The 23,683-nt window shown below is 50.2% G+C and overlaps 1 protein-coding gene across 4 annotated transcripts in view; it reads left to right on the top strand.

Annotated features, from left to right (window-relative positions):
• Positions 1-23,683, top strand: part of PLEC (plectin) — a 249,407-nt gene that overhangs the window by 200,975 nt on the left and 24,749 nt on the right. For all 4 annotated transcript variants that reach the window (XM_088442057.1, XM_088442055.1, XM_088442059.1 and 1 more), the window contains 11 exons: positions 3,944-4,098; positions 4,258-4,384; positions 7,097-7,280; positions 7,373-7,530; positions 7,642-7,820; positions 7,912-8,050; positions 10,484-10,840; positions 10,964-11,047; positions 11,612-11,716; positions 15,048-15,146; positions 20,214-23,594. In XM_088442057.1, coding sequence (XP_088298183.1) covers positions 3,944-4,098; positions 4,258-4,384; positions 7,097-7,280; positions 7,373-7,530; positions 7,642-7,820; positions 7,912-8,050; positions 10,484-10,840; positions 10,964-11,047; positions 11,612-11,716; positions 15,048-15,146; positions 20,214-23,594 — 4,968 coding nt within the window. The remainder of the gene's footprint in view (positions 1-3,943; positions 4,099-4,257; positions 4,385-7,096; positions 7,281-7,372; positions 7,531-7,641; positions 7,821-7,911; positions 8,051-10,483; positions 10,841-10,963; positions 11,048-11,611; positions 11,717-15,047; positions 15,147-20,213; positions 23,595-23,683) is intronic.

Raw genomic sequence — 23,683 nt, 5'->3', positions numbered from 1 at the left:
GTGTAAGAGGTGAGTGTGTGACACAGTTCTGTACCTGTACCTGTAGGTCAGTGTAAGAGGTGAGTGTGTGACACAGTTCTGTATCTGTACCTGTAGGTCAGTGTAAGAGGTGAGTGTGTGACACAGTTCTGTATCTGTACCTGTAGGTCAGTGTAAGAGGTGAGTGTGTGACACAGTTCTATATCTGTACCTGTAGGTCAGTGTAAGAGGTGAGTGTGTGACACAGTTCTGTACCTGTACCTGTAGGTCAGTGTAAGAGGTGAGTGTGTGACACCGTTCTGTACCTGTAGGTCAGTGTAAGAGGTGAGTGTGTGACACAGTTCTGTATCTGTACCTGTAGGTCAGTGTAAGAGGTGAGTGTGTGACACAGTTCTGTACCTGTACCTGTAGGTCAGTGTAAGAGGTGAGTGTGTGACACCGTTCTGTACCTGTAGGTCAGTGTAAGAGGTGAGTGTGTGACACAGTTCTGTACCTGTAGGTCAGTGTAAGAGGTGAGTGTGTGACACAGTTCTGTACCTGTAGGTCAGTGTAAGAGGTGAGTGTGTGACACAGTTCTGTACCTGTAGGTCAGTGTAAGAGGTGAGTGTGTGACACAGTTCTGTATCTGTACCTGTAGGTCAGTGTAAGAGGTGAGTGTGTGACACAGTTCTGTATCTGTACCTGTAGGTCAGTGTAAGAGGTGAGTGTGTGACACAGTTCTGTATCTGTACCTGTAGATTAGTGTAAGAGGTGAGTGTCTGACACCGTTCTGTACCTGTAGGTCAGTGTAAGAGGTGAGTGTGTGACACAGTTCTGTACCTGTAGGTCAGTGTAAGAGGTGAGTGTGTGACACAGTTCTGTATCTGTACCTGTAGGTCAGTGTAAGAGGTGAGTGTGTGACACAGTTCTGTATCTGTACCTGTAGGTCAGTGTAAGAGGTGAGTGTGTGACACAGTTCTGTATCTGTACCTGTAGGTCAGTGTAAGAGGTGAGTGTGTGACACAGTTCTGTATCTGTACCTGTAGGTCAGTGTAAGAGGTGAGTGTGTGACACAGTTCTGTACCTGTAGGTGAGTGTAAGAGGTGAGTGTGTGACACAGTTCTATATCTGTACCTGTAGGTCAGTGTAAGAGGTGAGTGTGTGACACAGTTCTGTACCTGTAGGTCAGTGTAAGAGGTGAGTGTGTGACACAGTTCAGTACCTGTACCTGTAGGTCAGTGTAAGAGGTGAGTGTGTGACACAGTTCTGTATCTGTACCTGTAGGTCAGTGTAACAGGTGAGTGTGTGACACAGTTCTGTACCTGTAGGTCAGTGTAAGAGGTGAGTGTGTGACACAGTTCTGTATCTGTACCTGTAGGTCAGTGTAAGAGGTGAGTGTGTGACACAGTTCTGTATCTGTACCTGTAGGTCAGTGTAAGAGGTGAGTGTGTGACACAGTTCTGTACCTGTAGGTGAGTGTAAGAGGTGAGTGTGTGACACAGTTCTATATCTGTACCTGTAGGTCAGTGTAAGAGGTGAGTGTGTGACACAGTTCTATATCTGTACCTGTATGTCAGTGTAAGAGGTGAGTGTGTGACACAGTTCTGTACCTGTACCTGTAGGTCAGTGTAAGAGGTGAGTGTGTGACACAGTTCTGTATCTGTAGATTAGTGTAAGAGGTGAGTGTGTGACACAGTTCTCTATCTGTACCTGTAGGTCAGTGTAAGAGGTGAGTGTGTGACACAGTTCTATATCTGTACCTGTAGGTCAGTGTAAGAGGTGAGTGTGTGACACAGTTCTGTACCTGTACCTGTAGGTCAGTGTAAGAGGTGAGTGTGTGACACAGTTCTGTACCTGTACCTGTAGGTCAGTGTAAGAGGTGAGTGTGTGACACAGTTCTGTATCTGTAGATTAGTGTAAGAGGTGAGTGTGTGACACAGTTCTCTATCTGTACCTGTAGGTCAGTGTAAGAGGTGAGTGTGTGACACAGTTCTATATCTGTACCTGTAGGTCAGTGTAAGAGGTGAGTGTGTGACACAGTTCTGTACCTGTACCTGTAGGTCAGTGTAAGAGGTGAGTGTGTGACACAGTTCTGTACCTGTACCTGTAGGTCAGTGTAAGAGGTGAGTGTGTGACACCGTTCTGTACCTGTAGGTCAGTGTAAGAGGTGAGTGTGTGACACAGTTCTGTATCTGTACCTGTAGGTGAGTGTAAGAGGTGAGTGTGTGACACAGTTCAGTACCTGTACCTGTAGGTCAGTGTAAGAGGTGAGTGTGTGACACAGTTCTGTGCCTGTAGATTAGTGTAAGAGGTGAGTGTGTGACACAGTTCTGTATCTGTACCTGTAGGTCAGTGTAAGAGGTGAGTGTGTGACACAGTTCTCTATCTGTACCTGTAGGTCAGTGTAAGAGGTGAGTGTGTGACACAGTTCTGTACCTGTACCTGTAGGTCAGTGTAAGAGGTGAGTGTGTGACACAGTTCTGTACCTGTAGGTCAGTGTAAGAGGTGAGTGTGTGACACAGTTCTGTACCTGTAGGTCAGTGTAAGAGGTGTGTGTGTGACACAGTTCTGTACCTGTACCTGTAGGTCAGTGTAAGAGGTGAGTGTGTGACACAGTTCTGTGCCTGTAGATTAGTGTAAGAGGTGAGTGTGTGACACCGTTCTGTACCTGTACCTGTAGGTCAGTGTAAGAGGTCAGTGTGTGACACAGTTCTGTATTTGTACCTGTAGGTCAGTGTAAGAGGTGAGTGTGTGACACAGTTCTGTACCTGTAGGTCAGTGTAAGAGGTGAGTGTGTGACACAGTTCTGTACCTGTAGGTCAGTGTAAGATGTGTGTGTGTGACACAGTTCTGTACCTGTACCTGTAGGTCAGTGTAAGAGGTGAGTGTGTGACACAGTTCTGTGCCTGTAGATTAGTGTAAGAGGTGAGTGTGTGACACCGTTCTGTACCTGTAGGTCAGTGTAAGAGGTGAGTGTGTGACACAGTTCTGTACCTGTAGGTCAGTGTAACAGGTGAGTGTGTGACACAGTTCTGTACCTGTAGGTCAGTGTAAGAGGTGAGTGTGTGACACAGTTCTGTATCTGTACCTGTAGGTCAGTGTAACAGGTGAGTGTGTGACACAGTTCTGTACCTGTAGGTCAGTGTAACAGGTGAGTGTGTGACACAGTTCTGTACCTGTAGGTCAGTGTAAGAGGTGAGTGTGTGACACAGTTCTGTACCTGTAGGTCAGTGTAAGAGGTGAGTGTGTGACACAGTTCTATATCTGTACCTGTAGGTCAGTGTAACAGGTGAGTGTGTGACACAGTTCTGTGCCTGTAGATTAGTGTAAGAGGTGAGTGTGTGACACAGTTCTGTGCCTGTAGATTAGTGTAAGAGGTGAGTGTGTGACACAGTTCTGTATCTGTAGGTCAGTGTAAGAGGTGAGTGTGTGACACAGTTCTGTATCTGTACCTGTAGGTCAGTGTAAGAGGTGAGTGTGTGACACAGTTCTGTACCTGTAGGTCAGTGTAACAGGTGAGTGTGTGACACAGTTCTGTACCTGTAGGTCAGTGTAAGAGGTGAGTGTGTGACACAGTTCTGTACCTGTAGGTCAGTGTAAGAGGTGAGTGTGTGACACAGTTCTATATCTGTACCTGTAGGTCAGTGTAACAGGTGAGTGTGTGACACAGTTCTGTGCCTGTAGATTAGTGTAAGAGGTGAGTGTGTGACACAGTTCTGTGCCTGTAGATTAGTGTAAGAGGTGAGTGTGTGACACAGTTCTGTATATGTAGGTCAGTGTAAGAGGTGAGTGTGTGACACAGTTCTGTATCTGTACCTGTAGGTCAGTGTAAGAGGTGAGTGTGTGACACAGTTCTGTATCTGTACCTGTAGGTCAGTGTAAGAGGTGAGTGTGTGACACAGTTCTGTACCTGTAGGTCAGTGTAAGAGGTGAGTGTGTGACACTTATATACTGATGATGGTAAGACACTGTTCTGTCCCTGCAGATCACTGTACATAAGGGGGATGACTGTTTACTAGTGAATAACTCCCAGCCGAACAAGTGGAAAGTCCTTAATGCTTCAGGAAGTGATGCCTTGGTGCCGTCTGTGTGCTTCATTGTACCCCCACCCAATAAGGAGGCAGTGGATACTGTGAACAGGTGATTACACCTTTTGTGGCCTCTCGTGGCTTTTGTTCTCCGCGTCCAGTCCTGTTTGTGTCTCTGTGGTTTCCACGTATTAGTTTTCTCCAATCTGTGTCTGTTAGTCTGACCGGTCTTTTTCTACACGTATGACCGATGTGCTTTGTGTTTTCTCAGACTCGAGGCCAGCCACCAGAGCCTGCTTACTATGTGGCACTCTCTGCACATCGACCTGAAGAGCCTTCTGTCCTACCAGTACCTGCTGCGGGACATCCAGCTAATTCAGTCCTGGTCACTCATCACGGTTAGTCAGTCCTAGTCCCTTATCGTGGTTATTCAGTCCTGGTCCCTCATCACGGTTAGTCAGTTCTGGTCCCTCATCACGGTTAGTCAGTCCTGGTCCCTCATCACGGTTAGTCAGTCCTGGTCCCTCATCACGGTTTGTCAGTCCTGGTCCCTCATCGCGGTTAGTCAGTCCTGGTCCCTCATCGCGGTTAGTCAGTCCTGGTCCCTCAGTCCTGGTCCCTCTTCGCGGTTAGTCAGTCCTGGTCCCTCTTCATGGTTAGTCAGTCCTGGTCCCTCATCGCGGTTAGTCAGTCCTGGCCCCTCATCGCGGTTAGTCAGTCCTGGTCCCTCATGGCGGTTAGTCAGTCCTGGTCCCTCATTATGGTTAGTCAGTCCTGGTCCCTCATCTCGGTTATTCAGTCCTGGTCCCTCATCTCGGTTATTCAGTCCTGGTCCCTCATCGCGGTTATTCAGTCCTGGTCCCTCATCGCGGTTATTCAGTCCTGGTCCCTCATCGCGGTTATTCAGTCCTGGTCCCTCATCGCGGTTATTCAGTCCTGGTCCCTCATCGCGGTTATTCAGTCCTGGTCCCTCATCGTGGTTATTCAGTCCTGGTCCCTCATCGCGGTTATTCAGTCCTATTCCCTCATCGCGGTTAGTCAGTCCTATTCCCTCATCGCGGTTAGTCAGTCCTGGTCCCTCATCGCGGTTAGTCAGTCCTGGTCCCTCATCGCGGTTATTCAGTCCTGGTCCCTCATCGCGGTTATTCAGTCCTGGTCCCTCATCGCGGTTATTCAGTCCTGGTCCCTCATCGCGGTTATTCAGTCCTGGTCCCTCATCGCGGTTATTCAGTCCTGGTCCCTCATCGCGGTTATTCAGTCCTGGTCCCTCATCGCGGTTATTCAGTCCTGGTCCCTCATCGCGGTTATTCAGTCCTGGTCCCTCATCGCGGGTATTCAGTCCTGGTCCCTCATCGCGGGTATTCAGTCCTGGTCCCTCATCGCGGGTATTCAGTCCTGGTCCCTCATCGCGGTTATTCAGTCCTGGTCCCTCATTCCCTCATCACAGTTATTCAGTCCTGGTCCCTCCTTATGGTTATTCAGTCCTGGTCCCTCATTCCCTCATCACAGTTATTCAGTCCTGGTCCCTCATCGCGGTTATTCAGTCCTGGTCCCTCATCGCGGTTATTCAGTCCTGGTCCCTCATCGTGGTTATTCAGTCCTGGTCCCTCATCGCGGGTATTCAGTCCTTGTCCCTCATCGCGGGTATTCAGTCCTGGTCCCTCATCGCGGGTATTCAGTCCTGGTCCCTCATCGCGGGTATTCAGTCCTGGTCCCTCATTATGGTTATTCAGTCCTGGTCCCTCATCATGGTTATTCGGTCCTGGTCCCTCATCACGGTTATTCGGTCCTGGTCCCTCATTACGGTTATTCAGTCCTGGTCCCTTTATCATGGTTATTCAGTCCTGGTCCCTCATTATGGTTAGTCAGTCCAGGTCCCTCATTATGGTTAGTCAGTCCTGGTCCCTCATCGCTGTTAGTCAGTCCTGGTCCCTCATCGCTGTTAGTCAGTCCTGGTCCCTCATTATGGTTATTCAGTCCTGGTCCCTCATCGCGGTTATTCAGTCCTGGTCCCTCATCGCGGTTATTCAGTCCTGGTCCCTCATCGCGGTTATTCAGTCCTGGTCCCTCATCGCGGTTATTCAGTCCTGGTCCCTCATCGAGGTTATTCAGTCCTGGTCCCTCATCGAGGTTATTCAGTCCTGGTCCCTCATCGCGGTTATTCAGTCCTGGTCCCTCATCGCGGTTATTCAGTCCTGGTCCCTCATCGCGGTTAGTCAGTCCTGGTCCCTCATCGCGGTTAGTCAGTCCTGGTCCCTCATCGCGGTTAGTCAGTCCTGGTCCCTCATTACGGTTATTCAGTCCTGGTCCCTCATCACGGTTATTCAGTCCTGGTCCCTCATCGCGGGTATTCAGTCCTGGTCCCTCATCGCGGTTATTCAGTCCTGGTCCCTCATTATGGTTATTCAGTCCTGGTCCCTCATTCCCTCATCGCGGTTATTCAGTCCTGGTCCCTCATCGCGGTTATTCAGTCCTGGTCCCTCATCGCGGTTATTCAGTCCTGGTCCCTCATCGCGGTTATTCAGTCCTGGTCCCTCATCGCGGGTATTCAGTCCTGGTCCCTCATCGCGGGTATTCAGTCCTGGTCCCTCATCGCGGGTATTCAGTCCTGGTCCCTCATCGCGGGTATTCAGTCCTGGTCCCTCATTATGGTTATTCAGTCCTGGTCCCTCATCACGGTTATTCAGTCCTGGTCCCTCATTACGGTTATTCAGTCCTGGTCCCTTTATCACGGTTATTCAGTCCTGGTCACTCATCACGGTTGGTCAGTCCTGGTCCCTTTATCACGTTTAGTCAGTCCTGATTCCATAAGGCTCCTTCCTTACACAGCAAGCAGTGAGTATCGAGTCTCCTGTACTGTCTCCCCCAATTCTATTAGCAGAATAAAGGACCTTTTCTGACTGAAGTATTTAAAATAGTTTATTACTAAAATGGAATAATCAGTATTTAGGATTTTATGCCTTCAGTCCTGCGTAGAACACAATGTCGGCCATTTTGATAAGTCCTAGTGATGTCTGGGGAACCTATGTTGCCAGAATGGGTTTGTTCTTCTGTGAACGGTGTATTAGTAGAGTTGATGATGATGTGTCCCCCTCCTCCTTTCTCTGCAGTTCCGCACGATGACCCTGGAGGAACAAAAGCTGTCACTCCGAAACCTAGAAATTCACTACCAGGACTTCATGCGGGACAGCCAGGACTCGCAGAACTTCCACCCGGATGACCGCATGAACATTGAGAGAGAATATAGTTCCTGCACCCAGAAATATGAGATGCTCCTGCGCAGCCTGGAGAGAGGTAAGACCACAATGAGACCCTTTGCTGTGATTTCAGGGCGGACTAGTTTATTTTGTGTGTATGCTATAACCGTCCTTCCGGCCTGTCTGCAGGTGAGCAGGATGAGAGCACATGTAAGAATTACATCTCGCAGCTGAAAAATATCCAGCTGCAGCTCGAGGGCTGCGAGTCGCGTACAGTCACCAAGATCCGAAGTCCTCTGGATAAAGATCCCATCAAAGAATGTTCCCAGCGCATTGGAGACCAGCAGGTAAGTCCCCCGTCGGCCGGCTGCTCGTGTTTGTCCTTCTGAGGGAGTTAGCTTTGTCCTGCGTCCCTTTGCCGTCTGCCCTGCTTGTTCTAACTGTCCAATGTTCCTCAGCAAATTCACTTTGAACTGGAAACCATTCAGAAGAATCTGGAAAAAGTGAGTGAGAAAACTCGGAAAATTTTGACCCAACCTGACCTGGGAGAATCTGGTCCGGTTTTGAGATCTGAGCATGATGTAACTCTGCAGAAGATGGACCAAGTCTACAGCCTGTCCACCATTTACCTTGATAAGTATGTGCTGTGTTGTCATCTTGGCGTAGTCAGTACGGCAGCCCCAGTCCAGTTACCACAAGGATCTGACCAGTTTATTCGTCTTTTTCAGACTGAAGACGATAAACCTGGTTATACGGAACACGCACGGAGCGGAGGAAATAGTGAAAACCTATGAGGACCAGCTGAAAGATGTCCAGACTGTTCCTTCAGACCTCAAGGAACTGGAGAATAGCAAGTCAGACTTAAAGGTACATAATGCTCGTCAGTCACCCAGCAACCACTAATCACCCAGATTATTACAGCAATACAAGCTGCACAGAATTCCAAGGCTATGAGGACAACAGGAACAGCAAGCGCCTAGGACTCTGAGAGTGTGAGGACAACAGGAACAGCAAGCGCCTAGGACTCTGAGAGTGTGAGGACAACAGGAACAGCAAGCGCCTAGGACTCTGAGAGTGTGGGGAAACCAGGGACAGCAAGCGCCTAGGACTCTGAGAGTGTGGGGAAACCAGGGACAGCAAGCGCCTAGGACTCTGAGAGTGTGGGGAAACCAGGGACAGCAAGCGCCTAGGACTCTGAGAGTGGGGAAACCAGGGTCAGGGACAGCAAGTGCACAGATCTCTGAGAGTGTGGGGAAACTGGGGTCAGGGACAGCAAGTGCACAGATCTCTGAGAGTGTGGGGAAACCAGGGACAGCAAGCGCCTAGGACTCTGAGAGTGTGGGGAAACCAGGGTCAGGGACAGCAAGTGCACAGATCTCTGAGAGTGTGGGGAAACCAGGGACAGCAAGCGCCTAGGACTCTGAGAGTGTGGGGAAACCGGGGTCAGGGACCGCAAGTGCACAGATCTCTGAGAGTGTGGGGAAACCGGGGTCAGGGACCGCAAGTGCACAGATCTCTGAGAGTGTGGGGAAACCAGGGACAGCAAGTGCACAGATCTCTGAGAGTGTGGGGAAACCAGGGACAGCAAGTGCACAGATCTCTGAGAGTGTGGGGAAACCGGGGTCAGGGACCGCAAGTGCACAGATCTCTGAGAGTGTGGGGAAACCAGGGTCAGGGACAGCAAGTGCACAGATCTCAGAGTGTGGGGAAACCAGGGTCAGGGACAGCAAGTGCACAGATCTCTGAGAGTGTGGGGAAACCAGGGTCAGGGACAGCAAGTGCGCAGATCTCTGAAAGTGTGGGGAAACCAGGGTCAGGGACAGCAAGTGCACAGATCTCTGAGAGTGTGGGGAAAATGGGGTCAGGGACAGCAAGTGCACACATCTCTGAGAGTGTGGGGAAACCAGGGACAGCAAGCGCCTAGGACTCTGAGAGTGTGGGGAAACCAGGGTCAGGGACAGCAAGTGCACAGATCTCAGAGTGTGGGGAAACCAGGGTCAGGGACAGCAAGTGCACAGATCTCTGAGAGTGTGGGGAAACCAGGGTCAGGGACAGCGTGCACAGATCTCTGAGAGTGTGGGGAAAATGGGGTCAGGGACAGCAAGTGCACACATCTCTGAGAGTGTGGGGAAACCAGGGTCAGAGACATCAAGCGCACAGATCTCTGAGAGTGTGGGGACACCGGGGTCAGGAACAGCAAGTGCACAGATCTCTGAGAGTGTGGGGAAACCAGGGTCAGGGACAGCAAGTGCACAGATCTCTGAGAGTGTGGGGAAACTGGGGTCAGGGACAGCAAGTGCACAGATCTCTGAGAGTGTGGGGAAACCGGGGTCAGGGACAGCGTGCACAGATCTCTGAGAGTGTGGGGAGACCAGGGTCAGGGACAGCAAGTGCACAGATCTCTGAGAGTGTGGGGAAACTGGGGTCAGGGACAGCAAGTGCACAGATCTCTGAGAGTGTGGGGAAACCGGGGTCAGGGACAGCAAGTGCACAGATCTCTGAGAGTGTGGGGAAACTGGGGTCAGGGACAGCAAGTGCGCAGATCTCTGAGAGTGTGGGGAAACTGGGGTCAGGGACAGCAAGTGCACAGATCTCTGAGAGTGTGGGGAAACTGGGGTCAGGGACAGCAAGTGCACAGATCTCTGAGAGTGTGGGGAAACTGGGGTCAGGGACAGCAAGTGCGCAGATCTCTGAGAGTGTGGGGAAACTGGGGTCAGGGACAGCAAGTGCACAGATCTCTGAGAGTGTGGGGAAAATGGGGTCAGGGACAGCAAGTGCACAGATCTCTGAGAGTGTGGGGAAACCGGGGTCAGGGACAGCGTGCACAGATCTCTGAGAGTGTGGGGAAACCAGGGTCAGGGACAGCAAGTGCACAGATCTCTGAGAGTGTGGGGAAACTGGGGTCAGGGACAGCAAGTGCGCAGATCTCTGAGAGTGTGGGGAAACTGGGGTCAGGGACAGCAAGTGCACAGATCTCTGAGAGTGTGGGGAAACTGGGGTCAGGGACAGCAAGTGCACAGATCTCTGAGAGTGTGGGGAGACCAGGGACAGCAAGTGCACAGATCTCGGAGAGTGTGGGGAAACTGGGGTTAGGGGCAGTAAGTGAAAGGAACTCTGAGGGTGAGGGGCTGCCATTGTCAGGGGCCACTGGTGCAGGGGAGTATGGTAATAACAGTAAGTACCATTAAGCATGGATAAGTGGGTGTGAGTGTAGCAGTGTTGAGGTCAGTAACTAGGCTTGAAGCTGTCTCGGTTTGGCACCACTTCCGTCACTGGATGATTTATCTTTGGCTGTTTCAGAGAATGCGTGGGCAGGTGGAAGGTCACCAGCCGCTCTTCAGTGGTCTGGAAAATGACCTCAGCAAGGCCAGGGAGGTGAGTGAGAAGATGCTGCGGACGCACAGCGAGCGGGACGTAGATCTGGATCGTTATCGGGAGAAGGTCCAGCTGTTGCTGGAGCGTTGGCAAGCTATCATCCTGCAGATAGATGTGCGACAAAGGGAACTAGAGCAGCTGGGCAAACAGCTCCGTTACTACCGGGAGAGCTACGAGTGGCTCATCCGATGGATACTGGATGCCAAGCAGAGGCAGGAGAAGATCCAGTCTGTACCCATCACAGACAGCAAAACTGTCAAGACACAGCTGATGGAGGAGAAGGTAGGTGCCGGGAGATGGTGGGGGCGCCATTGTCAGGCGATCATCTAGTCACTTACCGATATTTGGCACAGAAGGGAACTTACACTTTACCTAAAGCTAAAGGCTTTGTTTTCTGATCCCCAGAAACTGCTGGAGGAAAGCGAGAAGAACAGGGAGAAAGTGGACGAATGCCAGAAATACGCCAAGCAATACATCGATGCCATCAAGGTAAATGGCGGTTCCGTGTTTCCATCCCGCTAGTGGCCATTGCCCTGGTTATTTCATGCAAACACTGAACCCTATAATGTATTAAGTCATCCCTTGGCAGCAGAAACACTTGTGGTGCAAGTAATCAGATATACTGTAATTCATACCCCCTCGGGCCTCCCCCAGGTTAAATCCCGACTTTTCAGGGACTCCCAATGGCTGTCAGTAAAACATCATAGCTTTCCAATATATTTTGTCTGCTTCATCCTCTAATCTAGATAAACGCATGGCGGTTCTGCTGATGAGGTCATTCACCGCGGTTATATAGGACTGCGTCTATATTGCTACAGTACTCTCATGGAGCTGATATACAGACCTGACGTCTGTCCGGTGTATTACTAGCATTAAGGGGGTCCATAGGGTGTTTTGGGAATGGGGAATTACATACAAATATTTCACCTTTATATTTATTGCTCCCACTATTACACATCGCTGGTGTGTAATAATATATGCTCATGAAGCCTTACCTAAGGATCTCCTTCCCCCCAATGGCTGAGACTAGACCAATGTCTTTATCTATTCTAGGACTTTGAGCTCCAGCTGGTGACCTATAAAGCCCAGGTAGAACCGGCGGTGTCTCCTCTCAAGAAGCCCAAAGTGCAGTCTGCATCTGACAACATCATCCAGGAGGTGAGGACATCTCGCAGGCTTTTAGGATGGAGTCATACCAGCTACGGAGGAACACACACATGTATCATTTGTGATATTGTGTGACATCAGCTGTGGTCCCATCACGTGGCTCACTGTCCTCCACAGCGCACGGATTTGCAGGACGGGAGGAGATGGCGAAGAGTATTTAATTTAGCATAGTGAGGTCATTGTAAGGAGCTAAAACGTTAGAGAAAGCTGGCGCGGTCCTTGCGGCGTGAGAGGACAAAAGGGCGTTTTTATTCATTTTTAAAATCTCTTTATTCAGATTTATTTTGAAGCATTATACATTATAAGACAACGAGGTGCAAGTGCACAGAGAAGGTAGAAATTGCTGTAGGAAATGTGGATCAACAATTCCCATGACAGATTTTATTTTGAGGCGTGGGTGCGGTAAATGTATACGTAACAAACAGAGGGGGGGGAGAGGAGGAGGACAGGAGCGGATAAGGAATAGTGAATGAGTCCGGGGGGTGGGTGGGTTTCCGGAGATACAGGGGAGATCTTCAGCTCACACTGTCCCCGGTAGTGAGTTATTGTGATAGCTAGTCTTCCCCCAGATCACAGTCCCCGGTAGTGAGTTATTGTGATAGCTAGTCTTCCCCCAGATCACAGTCCCCGGTAGTGAGTTATTGTGATAGATGGTCTTCCCCAGATCACAGTCCCCGGTAGTGAGTTATTGTGATAGCTGCTCTTCCCCAGATCACAGTGCCCGGTAGTGAGTTATTGTGATAGCTGGTCTTCCCCAGATCACAGTCCCCGGTATAGAGTTATTGTGATAGCTGCTCTTCCCCAGATCACAGTCCCCGGTAGTGAGTTATTGTGATAGCTGCTCTTCCCCAGATCACAGTCCCCGGTAGTGAGTTATTGTGATAGCTGCTCTTCCCCAGATCACAGTCCCCGGTAGGGAGTTATTGTGATAGCTGCTCTTCCCCAGATCACAGTCCCCGGTAGTGAGTTATTGTGATAGCTGCTCTTCCCCAGATCACAGTCCCCGGTAGTGAGTTATTGTGATAGCTGCTCTTCCCCAGATCACAGTGCCCGGTAGTGAGTTATTGTGATAGATGGTCTTCCCCAGATCACAGTCCCCGGTAGTGAGTTATTGTGATAGCTGCTCTTCCCCAGATCACAGTCCCCGGTAGTGAGTTATTGTGATAGCTAGTCTTCCCCAGATCACAGTCCCCGGTAGTGAGTTATTGTGATAGCTGGTCTTCCCCAGATCACAGTCCCTGGTAGTGAGTTATTGTGATAGATGGTCTTCCCCAGATCACAGTCCCCGGTAGTGAGCTATTGTGATAGCTGCTCTTCCCCAGATCACAGTCCCCGGTAGTTAGTTATTGTGATAGCTGCTCTTCCCCAGATCACAGTCCCCGGTAGTGAGTTATTGCGATAGCTGCTCTTCCCCAGATCACAGTCCCCGGTAGTGAGTTATTGCGATAGCTGCTCTTCCCCAGATCACAGTCCCCGGTAGTGAGTTATTGTGATAGATGGTCTTCCCCCAGATCACAGTCCCCTGGTAGTGAGTTATTGTGATAGCTGCTCTTCCCCAGATCACAGTCCCCGGTAGTGAGTTATTGTGATAGATGGTCTTCCCCAGATCGCAGTCCCCGGTAGTGAGCTATTGTGATAGCTGGTCTTCCCCAGATCACTGTCCCTGACACTGGGCACCCTCACTGAGCAATATCGTGTAGTATCTCCCTGGCAGTGGTGTGTACAGTGTCATTAACAACACTGAGCACCCTCACTGAGCGATATCGTGTAGTGTCTCCCCGGCAGTGGTGTGTGCAGTGTCATTAACGACACTGAGCACCCTCACTGAGCGATATCATGTAGTGTCTCCCCGGCAGTGGTGTGTGCAGTGTCATTAACGACACTGAGCGATATCATGTAGTGTGTCCCCGGCAGTGGTGTGTGCAGTGTCATTAACGACACTGAGCACCCTCACTGAGCGATATTGTGTAGTGTCTGCCCGGCAGTGGTGTGTGCAGTGTTATTAACGACACTGAGCGATATCGTGTAGTGTGTCCCCGGCAGTGGTGTGTGCAGTGTCAATAACGACACTGAGCGATATCGTGTAGTGTGTGCCCGGCAGTGGTGTGTGCAGTGTCATTAACGACACTGAGCACCCTCACTGAGCGATATCATGTAGTGTCTCCCCGGCAGTGGTGTGTGCAGTGTCATTAACGACACTGAGCGATATCATGTAGTGTGTCCCCGGCAGTGGTGTGTACAGTATCATTAACGACACTGAGCACCCTCACTGAGCGATATCGTGTAGTGTGTCCCCGGCAGTGGTGTGTACAGTATCATTAACGACACTGAGCACCCTCACTGAGCGATATTGTGTAGTGTGTCCCCGGCAGTGGTGTGTGCAGTGTCATTAATGACACTGAGCACCCGCACTGAGCAATATCGTTCAGTGACGTCACCCTCCCCATACTTGCAGAACCTATCGTCAGGTTACCCTGCAAATACGGGCGATGTGCGACGTTGTCAACGACCAGCGGGAGCGCACATCGCTGGTCGTTGACGGTACATCCACTGGCCGATATAATGAATTATATAGTTATCGTTCATTTTATCAGCTAGTGGATACGCGGCTGTAGAGATATTTTGAACGATTCGCCTGATTCCAATCTATTGGAACGACAATCGTGCAGGGTGTACCCACTATGTCGGCTGTGGGGTCGTCGGCTGCATCGTCAGGTCGGCCCTACATGCAGCTCAACCTGACGATGCGGCTGATGACCCCATGCAGCGGGATGCGGCAGGGCCTGACAGGTCGGTCACCGGACCGACTAATGTGTACTGGCCGCTCGATATCTTGGCCCATCGACGGGGGGGGGGGGGGGGGGTTGCCCATCGGATTGCTGGGTACACACATCGATTAGTGAGTACCCAGCTCTAGAGACAGATTAGGCGGCACAGAGCATTGTTTAGGGATAGAAGGACTGGTTACAAAGTAGTAATATTTTGGGCCTGATGTGATAATTTTGCGCAGTGCACTTTTTCAGGGTATGTCTGCCTCCCCTTATACTGGCCAATCACGGAGGTGTCTTGCAACAATAGACAGTAATCATGCGCCTTAATATGCGCAGGGCGGACATTTTAGACGTACTGATGCAAAACCAAAGTATAATGCGGTGTGTTCTGTGCGCTTCATTAATGGTCCAGTGATCGTCATTTTGTTGCGCTAATTAATGCTGATAAGTGTTGTGTAATGTACACCAGCCCCAGGGGCATAGGTGGTGTTAGCCTGTAGGTGGCAGTATCTCTCCTGCCTGGGCTCTGAGTGTCTGTCCTTCTCTTGCAGTATGTGGAGCTCCGGACCAAATACAGTGAACTCACCACCCTGACCAGCCAGTACATCAAATTCATCACAGAGACACTGAGACGCCTGGAGGAAGAGGAGGTAGGAACAAGTTATGGCCTCCAGTATTCATACACTGACTAATATCGGTCCAATCAGCGACTAATGAGGACGGAATCACTGAAACGTAGGGATAGCAGTGTTTTCTGGGGCCTCTGTCAGGATCATCCCAATCCTGAATAGTGTTTTACAGTCCCCGCATCCTGCTCTGACGGGAATATACCAGGGCGGCTCTGCCAGTTTGTGACAAAGTGTGACAAGCGATAATCAAATATAACAACCTTACAAACCCTATTCTATGGTCCAACATACAATGCATTCTGGTCACCTGTATATGATGTGTAGAGCCCCATTCTGGTCACCTGTATACGATGTGTAGATCCCCGTTCTGGTCACCTGTATACGATGTGTAGAGCCCCATTCTGGTCACCTGTATACGATGTGTAGATCCCCGTTCTGGTCACCTGTATACGATGTGTAGAGCCCCGTTCTGGTCACCTGTATATGATGTGTAGAGCCCCGTTCTGGTCACCTGTATAGGATGTGTAGAGCCCCGTTCTGGTCACCTGTATAGGATGCGTAGAGCCCCGTTCTGGTCACTTGTATAGGATGCGTAGAGCCCCATTCTGGTCACCTGTATACGATGCGTAGAGCCCCGTTCTGGTCACCTGTATACGATGCGTAGAGCCCCGTTCTGGTCACCTGTATACGATGCGTAGAGCCCCGTTCTGGTCACCTGTATAGGATGCGTAGAGCCCCGTTCAGGTCACCTGTATAGGATGCGTAGAGCCCCGTTCAGGTCACCTGTATACGATGCGTAGATCCCCGTTCTGGTCACCTGTATACGATGCGTAGAGCCCCGTTCTGGTCACCTGTATACGATGCGTAGAGCCCCGTTCTGGTCACCTGTATAGGATGCGTAGAGCCCCGTTCTGGTCACCTGTATAGGATGCGTAGAGCCCCGTTCTGGTCACCTGTATAGGATGCGTAGAGCCCCGTTCTGGTCACCTGTATAGGATGCGTAGAGCCCCGTTCTGGTCACCTGTATAGGATGCGTAGAGCCCCGTTCTGGTCACCTGTATACGATGCGTACAGCCCCGTTCTGGTCACCTGTATACGATGCGTAGAGCCCCGTTCTGGTCACCTGTATACGATGCGTAGAGCCCCGTTCTGGTCACCTGTATACGATGCGTAGAGCCCCGTTCTGGTCACCTGTATACGATGCGTAGAGCCCCGTTCTGGTCACCTGTATACGATGCGTAGAGCCCCGTTCTGGTCACCTGTATACGATGCGTAGAGCCCCGTTCTGGTCACCTGTATACGATGCGTAGAGCCCCGTTCTGGTCACCTGTATACGATGTGTAGAGCCCCGTTCTGGTCACCTGTATAGGATGTGTAAAGCCCCGTTCAGGTCACCTGTATAGGATGTGTAGAGCCCCGTTCTGGTCACCTGTATACGATGTGTAAAGCCCCGTTCAGGTCACCTGTATAGGATGCGTAGAGCCCCAGTTTGGTCACCTGTATACGATGTGTAGAGCCCTGTTCTGGTCACCTGTATAGAATGCGCAGAGCTATGTTCTGGTCACCTGTATAGGATGCGCAGAGCCCTGTTCTGGTCACCTGTATAGAATGCGCAGAGCTATGTTCTGGTCACCTGTATAGAATGCGCAGAGCTATGTTCTGGTCACCTGTATAGGATGCACAGAGCTATGTTCTGGTCACCTGTATAGAATGCGCAGAGCCATGTTCTGGTCACCTGTATAGAATGCGCAGAGCCATGTTCTGGTCACCTGTATAGAATACGCAGAGCCATGTTCTGGTCACCTGTATAGGATGCGCAGAGCCCTGTTCTGGTCACCTGTATAGAATGCGCAGAGCTATGTTCTGGTCACCTGTATAGAATGCGCAGAGCTATGTTCTGGTCACCTGTATAGGATGCGCAGAGCTATGTTCTGGTCACCTGTATAGAATGCGCAGAGCCATGTTCTGGTCACCTGTATAGAATGCGCAGAGCCATGTTCTGGTCACCTGTATAGAATACGCAGAGCCATGTTCTGGTCACCTGTATAGAATACGCAGAGCCATGTTCTGGTCACCTGTATAGAATACGCAGAGCCCTGTTCAAGTCACCTGTATAGAATGCGCAGAGCTATGTTCTGGTCACCTGTATAGAATGCGCAGAGCTATGTTCTGGTCACCTGTATAGAATACGCAGAGCCATGTTCTGGTCACCTGTATAGAATACGCAGAGCCCTGTTCAAGTCACCTGTATAGAATGCGCAGAGCTATGTTCTGGTCACCTGTATAGAATGCGCAGAGCTATGTTCTGGTCACCTGTATAGAATGCGCAGAGCTATGTTCTGGTCACCTGTATAGTATGTGCAGAGCTATGTTCTGGTCACCTGTATAGAATGCGCAGAGCTATGTTCTGGTCACCTGTATAGAATACGCAGAGCCCTGTTCAAGTCACCTGTATAGAATGCGCAGAGCTATGTTCTGGTCACCTGTATAGTATGTGCAGAGCTATGTTCTGGTCACCTGTATAGTATGTGCAGAGCTATGTTCTGGTCACCTGTATAGCATGCGCAGAGCCCTGTTCTGGTCACCTGTATAGGATGCTCCGATTGTGATGAGTCACGAGCACTATACATAGACCCCGCTCTGGTCTGCGGCTAGTGACAGGGTTATTGGCACTGTGGATATTGTAAGTAGCTAGTGCCGGGTGTAAGTGTCTGCTGTAAAATGAGAACGTTACCTCGGCGGTGTGTACTATGTCTCTGTGCTCGGTAAAGAAACATTTTGTACGTGATTTATATTTTTACTGTGCTGTAGTGACCTCGGTCAGTTGTCCTTCTCGGAATCTCTCGTCCTGTCTCTTTAATCTGAGTCTGACCTGCAGCCTCACATAGGGGGCGATTCAATTCAACGCAAATTAAATAGTGCCGGGAGCGAGCTCCCGGAGCTATTCAATTCAGTGTGCTGTGTGGTCGGAGAATGCCGGTTATCGCGCTTATCACGCCTTAACAAGGGTGTTAAGGCGCGTTAACCGGCATTCTCTGACCAAAGTGCCGGGTGCGCGGCTGTTAGCACCGCGCTATGCAGAAAAACAGCTGCGCGACCGGCACTTTGGTCGGATTTCTTCTCGCATCCCCAGGGGGGGTGTGAGAAAAAATCTTTAGCGCGCTCAAACAGCGCGGTGTATTGAATAGCTTCGGGAGCTCCTTTCCGCGGCTATTCAACATCGCATTGAATTGAATCGCCCCCGTAGAGAGAAGCATACAATATTTTACAGCCAGAGGTTCCAAAGCATCATTCAGGTGTTTGCCTGCCATTATTTTCAAGATATAACGTGCATAATATTTCCTGTTTGTCTTTTTAACAAACTTATTACAAAGTATAGTTATTTTTAATGTAGTGTAACCCATTTGGAACAAAAGTCTACATTTAAACTTTGCAGTAAATGTACATGATGGAGTTACATCTGCTAACTCTGTGACATCAGTTGTAGTGGTTTCCTCTGTTCAGACAAGAGATTACTGATTATCTGGCATGTCTGTAGTCTAGGTAGGCAGATCCCGGCTAATTGAGCTAATGCAACGAGGGATATCGCCACTAAGTCCTCTAGTTCCATAATACAGACACGGCATAAACCCGGTAATCCCCCGAGTGCCGCGACACAGGCCCAGTAATCCCCCGAGTGCCGCGATACAGGCCCAGTAATCCCCCGAGTGCCCCGATACAGGCCCAGTAATCCCCCGAGTGCCGCGATACAGGCCCAGTAATCCCCCGAGTGCCCCGATACAGGCCCAGTAATCCCCCGAGTGCCGCGATACAGGCCCAGTAATCCCCCGAGTGCCGCGACACAGGCCCAGTAATCCCCCGAGTGCCGCGACACAGGCCCAGTAATCCCCCGAGTGCCGCGACACAGGCCCAGTAATCCCCCGAGTGCCGCGACACAGACCCAGTAATCCCCCGAGTGCCGCGATACAGACCCAGTAATCCCCCGAGTGCCGCGATACAGACCCAGTAATCCCCCGAGTGCCGCGATACAGGCCCAGTAATCCCCCGAGTGCCGCGATACAGACCCAGTAATCCCCCGAGTGCCGCGATACAGGCCCAGTAATCCCCCGAGTGCCGCGATACAGGCCCAGTAATCCCCCGAGTGCCGCGATACAGACACAGTAATCACCCGAGTGCCGCGATACAGACACAGTAATCACCCGAGTGCCGCGATACAGACACAGTAATCACCCGAGTGCCGCGACACAGGCACAGTAATCACCCGAGTGCCGCGACACAGGCACAGTAATCCCCCGAGTGCCGCGACACAGGCCCAGTAATCCCCCGAGTGCCGCGACACAGGCCCAGTAATCCCCCGAGTGCCGCGACACAGGCCCAGTAATCCCCCGAGTGCCGCGATACAGGCTCAGTAATCCCCCGAGTGCCGCGATACAGGCCCAGTAATCCCCCGAGTGCCCCGATACAGGCCCAGTAATCCCCCGAGTGCCGCGATACAGGCCCAGTAATCCCCCGAGTGCCGCGATACAGGCCCAGTAATCCCCCGAGTGCCGCGATACAGGCCCAGTAATCCCTCGAGTGCCGCGATACAGGCCCAGTAATCCCCCGAGTGCCGCGATACAGGCCCAGTAATCCCCCACTAATTGTCCACACTGCCACATATATTGAACAGCTACATTGCCATAGTGTTATGATCCTTATCAATGATAGAACCCAATATACATGTGCTATAAAACATAATCAGTCTTGGTGGGAAGACGCGGGTTACACACAGTATATGTGCAGTGAATATGGCGATTGTGATCGGTGGGAAGTGTTTTCTGAACAGCGTTTCTAAAACTTTATTTTTTTTTTGCCTCTATGGTGTCAGGTACATGTACCATTCTACATACATCCTCCCATCCCTTTGTGTTGAGTCATTTTCTTTTAATTAAGTTTGATTTTTGACCATATAGCATATAATTATTTCTTCCATCTGTTTCATTTTTTCTTTTTTCTTTTTCTTTCTCTTTTTGTCTCCATTGTCCATCTCCACCCCTTTTTACCTGCCCTCACCCGTCCTCCCTCTGTTCCCACCCCACCCTCCTTCAGAGAGCGGCAGAGAAGCTGAAAGAAGAAGAGAGGAAGAAGCTGGCAGAAGTAGAGGCCCAGCTTGAGAAACAAAGGCAGTTAGCCGAGGCCCATGCGCAGGCGAAAGCTCTGGCCGAAAAAGAGGCCTCGGAACTGAGGAGGAACATGCATGAAGAGGTGACCAGAAGGGAGGTTGTTGCTGTTGATGCTGAGCAGCAGAAGAAGACAATCCAGCAAGAGCTGCATCAGATGAAACAAAACTCTGAGGCGGAGATTAATGCCAAGGTAAAACTGGTTGAAGAGGCAGAGTACAGCCGCAAAAAAGTGGAGGAGGAGATCAGAATCATCCGCCTGCAGTTAGAAACCAGCCAGAAGCAAAAGTTAGGTGCTGAAGATGAGCTGAAAGCACTAAGGGCTCGGGCTGAAGAAGCAGAAAGGCAGAAGAGGCTAGCACAGGAAGAGGCTGATCGCTTGCGAAAACAAGTGAAAGATGAGGCACAAAAGAAACGTGAGGCAGAGGAAGAGCTTCAGCGTAAGATTCAGGCAGAGAAAGAAGCGGCCAAGGAAAAACAAAAGGCTTTGGAAGACCTGGAAAAGTCAAGACTTCAAGCAGAGGAGGCAGAAAGGAGAATGAAGCAGGCCGAGCTTGAGAAAGAGCGACAAATCAAACAAGCTCACAACATGGCCCAACAAAGTGCTGACGCAGAGCTGCAGAGCAAACGTATGTCATTCCTGGAGAAGACCACACAACTAGAGATGTCCTTAAAACAAGAGCATATCACTGTTACCCACCTGCAGGAGGAGGCTGAACGTCTGAAAAAGCAGCAATTAGAGGCTGAAAATGCCAGGGAGGAAGCTGAGAAAGAGCTAGAGAAATGGAGGCAGAAAGCTAACGAGGCTCTAAGGTTAAGGCTCCAAGCAGAAGAAATAGCTCATAAGAAAGCCCTCGCACAAGAGGATGCTGAGAAACAGAAAGAGGACGCAGAAAGAGAGGCCCGCAAGAGAACCAAAGCTGAGGAATCTGCTCTGCGCCAGAAGGAACTAGCAGAAGAAGAGCTGGAGAAACAGAGAAAGTTGGCCGATGAAACAGCAGTCCACAAGCTTTCTGCTGAACAAGAGCTTATCCGATTAAAAGCAGAGGTAGAAAGCGGTGAGCAACAACGAATTGTCCTTGAAGAGGATCTTTACCGGCTAAAAAATGAAGTGAACGAAGCGATCCAGAGAAGAAAAGGACTTGAGGAAGAACTGACCAAGGTTCGTGCTGAAATGGAGATCCTTTTGCAGTCTAAAGCCAAAGCAGAAGAGGATTCTCGCTCCACCAGTGAGAAATCTAAGCAGATGTTGGAAGTAGAGGCCAGCAAGCTGCGTGAACTTGCGGAAGAAGCTGCCAAGCTGCGTGCCCTCTCGGAAGAGGCCAAGAGACAAAGGCAACAAGCTGAAGATGAAGTCACAAGACAGAGAGCTGAAGCAGAGAGGATCTTGAAAGAAAAACTTGCTGCTATCAATGAGGCTACACGACTAAAAACTGAGGCTGAGATTGCCCTGAAGGAGAAGGAGGCTGAGAATGAGCGCCTTAGGAGATTGGCAGAAGATGAGGCATATCAGAGAAAGCTGCTGGAAGACCAAGCAACTCAACACAAGCAAGATATTGAAGAAAAGATCCTAATCCTTAAACAGTCCTCAGAGAGTGAGCTAGAAAGGCAAAAGCATATTGTGGATGAGACGGTGAAGCAAAGGAGAATTATAGAAGAAGAGATCCGAATTCTGAAAATAAACTTTGAGAAAGCCTCCTCTGGCAAGTCTGACCTGGAGCTAGAGCTCCAGAAGCTGAAGAACATTGCAGAAGAAACCCAGGAGAGTAGACTGAAAGCCGAGCAAGAAGCAGAAAAACAAAGACAAGTGGCTCTGGAGGAGGAGGCAAAACGCAAAGAGGCAGAGGAGAAGGTCAAGAAGATTATCGCTGCAGAGCAGGAGGCAGCAAGGCAGAGGAAACTAGCCTTAGAAGAAGTCGAGAGGCTGAAGGCTAAGGCTGAAGAAGCCAAAAAGCAGAAAGAGCTGGCAGAAAAGGAGGCCGAAAGGCAAATACAGTTAGCTCAAGAAGCTTCCAGGAATAAAATCCAAGCAGAGGAAAAAGCCTATTTTGCTGCCGTACAACAAAAAGAGCAAGAATTAATGCAAACCAGAATGCAGGAGCAGAGCATCCTTGATAAGCTCAAAGAAGAAGCTGAAAAGGCTAAACGTGCAGCTGAGGAAGCTGAGCGAGCAAGAGCAAGGGCTGAACATGAAGCCGCGCTTTCACGTCAGCAGGCAGAAGAAGCCGAACGTCTAAAACTAAAGGCAGAGGAAGAGGCACAGACGAAGGCCCAGGCACAAGAAGATGCAGAACAGATTCGTAAAGAGGCTGAACTGGAAGCTGCTAAGAGGGCCCAGGCAGAGCAGGCAGCCCTCAAGCAAAAACATCTGGCCGATGCTGAAATGGAGAAACATAAGAAGTTTGCTGAAAAAACACTTAAGCAAAAGGAGCAGGTTGAGGGCGAGCTCACGAAAGTCAAGCTGCAGTTAGAGGAGACTGACCACCAGAAGGCCATTTTGGATGATGAGCTGGGACGGCTGAAAGAAGAAGTGACAGAGTCCCTGAGGCAGAAGAAGCTTGTGGAGGAAGAGTTGTTCAAAGTGAAGATACAGATGGAAGAGCTGATCAAACTGAAGATTCGGATCGAAGACGAAAACAAGATTCTCATACTAAAAGACAAAGACAGCACCCAAAAATTTTTGGTTGAGGAAGCTGAGAAGATGAAGCAAGTAGCTGAAGAGGCTGCTCGTTTGAGTATTGAGGCCCAGGAGGCTGCTCGTTTGAGGAAGATTGCAGAGGATGACCTGAATGAGCAGCGAGCATTAGCTGAAAAGATGCTAAAGGAAAAGATGCAGGCTGTGCAAGAAGCCACCCGTCTGAAAGCCGAAGCAGAGGTACTTCAGAAACAGAAGCAGCTTGCTATGGAGCAAGCAAAGAAGCTGCAGGAGGATAAAGAGCAGATGCAGCAACTGCTGGCTGAGGAGACTGAGGGCTTCCAAAAGATCCTGGAGACTGAGAGACGCCGCCAACTTGACATAAGTTCTGAAGCCGAGCGCCTCAAACTGCAGGTGGTGGAAATGAGCAAAGCCCAGTCCAAAGCAGAAGAGGATGCCAAGAAGTTTAGGAAACGTGCAGAAGAAATCAGTGAGAAATTGCACCAAACAGAATTGAGCACCAAGGAGAAGATGACCGTGGTTCACACGCTAGAGATCCAAAGGCAGCAAAGTGATAAAGAGGCTGAAGATCTGAAGAAAGCCATCACCGACCTTGAGAAGGAGAAAGAGAAACTAAAGAAGGAGGCAGAGTTGCTGCAGAAAAAATCTGAAGAGGTATTTAATTAGCCTTATTTCTGTTACTGTATAAGTCCTATTCCCTAGCACTAATTATTTTTGTATCGGATAAGGGCAGCAAGTGTAGA

Source organism: Taudactylus pleione, unplaced genomic scaffold, assembly GCF_031769625.1.
Source record: "Taudactylus pleione unplaced genomic scaffold, aTauple2 ptg000304l, whole genome shotgun sequence".
Classification (NCBI taxonomy): Eukaryota; Metazoa; Chordata; class Amphibia; order Anura; family Myobatrachidae; genus Taudactylus; species Taudactylus pleione.
The sequence above is the reverse complement of the archived record's forward strand: the minus strand, read 5'-3'. Positions and strand labels throughout refer to the sequence as shown.